Source organism: Kryptolebias marmoratus, unplaced genomic scaffold (assembly GCF_001649575.2).
Source record: "Kryptolebias marmoratus isolate JLee-2015 unplaced genomic scaffold, ASM164957v2 Scaffold84, whole genome shotgun sequence".
In the NCBI taxonomy this organism is placed as follows: Eukaryota; Metazoa; Chordata; class Actinopteri; order Cyprinodontiformes; family Rivulidae; genus Kryptolebias; species Kryptolebias marmoratus.
Window position 1 is genome coordinate 17,872 of NW_023665818.1, and position 1,898 is coordinate 19,769.

At 51.5% G+C, this 1,898-nt stretch overlaps 1 protein-coding gene across 1 annotated transcript in view; it reads left to right on the plus strand.

The window, feature by feature from the left end:
* cradd (CASP2 and RIPK1 domain containing adaptor with death domain) overlaps window positions 1-1,442 on the plus strand; it is a 4,794-nt gene extending 3,352 nt beyond the window's left edge. The window contains exon 2 of the mRNA XM_017404162.3: window positions 847-1,442. Within this exon, the coding sequence (XP_017259651.1) occupies window positions 847-1,142 (296 nt within the window). The 3' untranslated portion in view covers window positions 1,143-1,442. The remainder of the gene's footprint in view (window positions 1-846) is intronic.
* The last annotated feature ends 456 nt before the right edge of the window (window positions 1,443-1,898 follow it).

The following is a 1,898-nucleotide window of genomic DNA, read 5'->3' on the forward strand; positions in this document are numbered from 1 at the left end:
CTCCTCCTCCTCCTCCAGCTCCTCCTCCTCCTCCTGCTACTCCTCCTCCAGCTCCTCCTCCTCCTCCTGCTCTTGCTCCTCCTCCTCCTCCTCCTTCAGCTCCTCCTCCTGCTCCTCCTTCTCCTCCTCCTCCTCCCAGGCTGGTTTTGTTTCCCTGTTCGGAGAGAAGACTCTGTTTTCCTAGAAAGTGTCTGACTGTTTCTGTTCCTGCAGTCTGAGCAGCTCTTTAGATTCTTTCTGATCCTCGTTTGAAAACCTGCCTGCCGTCTTTATCGTCACGTTTCTCTGGTTTTAGTTCGGCACAAACGATATCGTTAAACATGAAGAGAAAATGAATTTTTAACTAGGAAATGTTCTGCAGAAATGTTGAAACGTTCCATGAAGCCCAGCAGGAACTCAGGACCTTCTGTAACAATCCAATAATCACAGCTCTGACACAACCAGACTCTTATTGTGAAGAGTATCTGTGAGCTTCATTGTGAAACTCCAGGTTCAGTCCTCTTCCTGTTCCTCTGAATCCTCCTGAGGGGGCGGCCATGATGGAAACAGGAGGAAGAAAAGTATGTTCGGTAATATAGAAGACCCAGAAGCTGCTGGTTGCCATGGTGATTCAGGCAGAAACACAGAGTAAAAAGTAAGCCTCAGACAAACAGTCTCTGAGTGAAAACTATCAGTCGGATCAGAACTTCTTGACCCGTGAGCAGCAGAAGGTTCTGATGGTTCTTCAGGGTTTATGGAGGAGAAAAAGATAAACAAACAGTTTTACATTTTCTGTTTCAGGTCAGAAATGATTCATTTTGAGTTGAAGTGTTTTTGAAACGCTGATGTTCTGCCCGTCTCCATCAGACCACTGTCGGCTGCCGGACTCGGTTCTACAGAAGGTTCCTTCAGATCGGGAGTTGTCCCGGCTGGCGTCACGGCTCGGCACCGAGTGGGAGGCGGTTCTGATGGATCTGGGTCTGTCAGCGGAGGCCCTGTACCGCTGCCGGTCCGATCACAGCCAGAACACGCAGTCGGCGGTTCTGGCCGGCCTGGTTCAGTGGAGGCGGTCCAAAGGGAAGCAGGCCACCGTGGAGAGACTGCTGCAGAGTCTGCGGGCCGCAGGGGTCCATCCGTCGGTTCTGGAGGACGTCCTCCTGTGACCCGGCTCTTTTTTTCTGACCCAGTCAGAGTTCTGGTGTAGAAAGCTGAGAAAGACTTCAGAACAACATCGGACTTTTAAGGAACGGCTTTTAAAATAAAAAAATAAAGTTTGAGTGTCCTGCTGCTCAGGACGGGTTCTTCTTAGAGGAAACGTTCTTCAGCAGAACCCAAAATGACTGCAGGGAACAACAGAACCTTGGACCGGCCCGGTTCTGAAAAGCCATCAGGAAAGTAAACATCCAGATGTTCTTCATGTTTGTTCAGAAAAATCTGAAATAAAAAAACTGAGTTTCAAGAAACTGAAGTTTCTGTTTGAATTATTGCTTTAAATTATTAGTCCTTCAGGTTTCGTCCTCCTCCTCCTCCTGCTCCTCCTGCTTCTCCTCCTGCTCCTCCTCCTCCTCCTGCTCCTCCTGCCCCTCCTGCTCCTCCTCCTCCTCAAGCTCCTCCTCCTGCTACTCCTGCTCCTCCTCCTCCTCCTGCTTCTCCTCCTGCTCCTCCTCCTGCTCCTCCTCATCCACCTCCTGCTTCTTCTCCTGCTGCTCCTGCTCCTCCTCTTCCTCCCCCTGCTTCTCCTCCTCCTCCTGCTCCTCCTGCTGCTCCTGCTCCTCCTCCTCTTCCTCCTTCTCCTCCTGCTCCTCCTGCTGCTCCTCCTCTTCCTCCTCCTGTTGCTCCTCCTCTTCCTCCTCCTCCTGCTGCTCCTCCTCTTCCTCCTCATGCTCCTCCTCCTGCTCCTCCTGCTTCTCCTCCTCCTC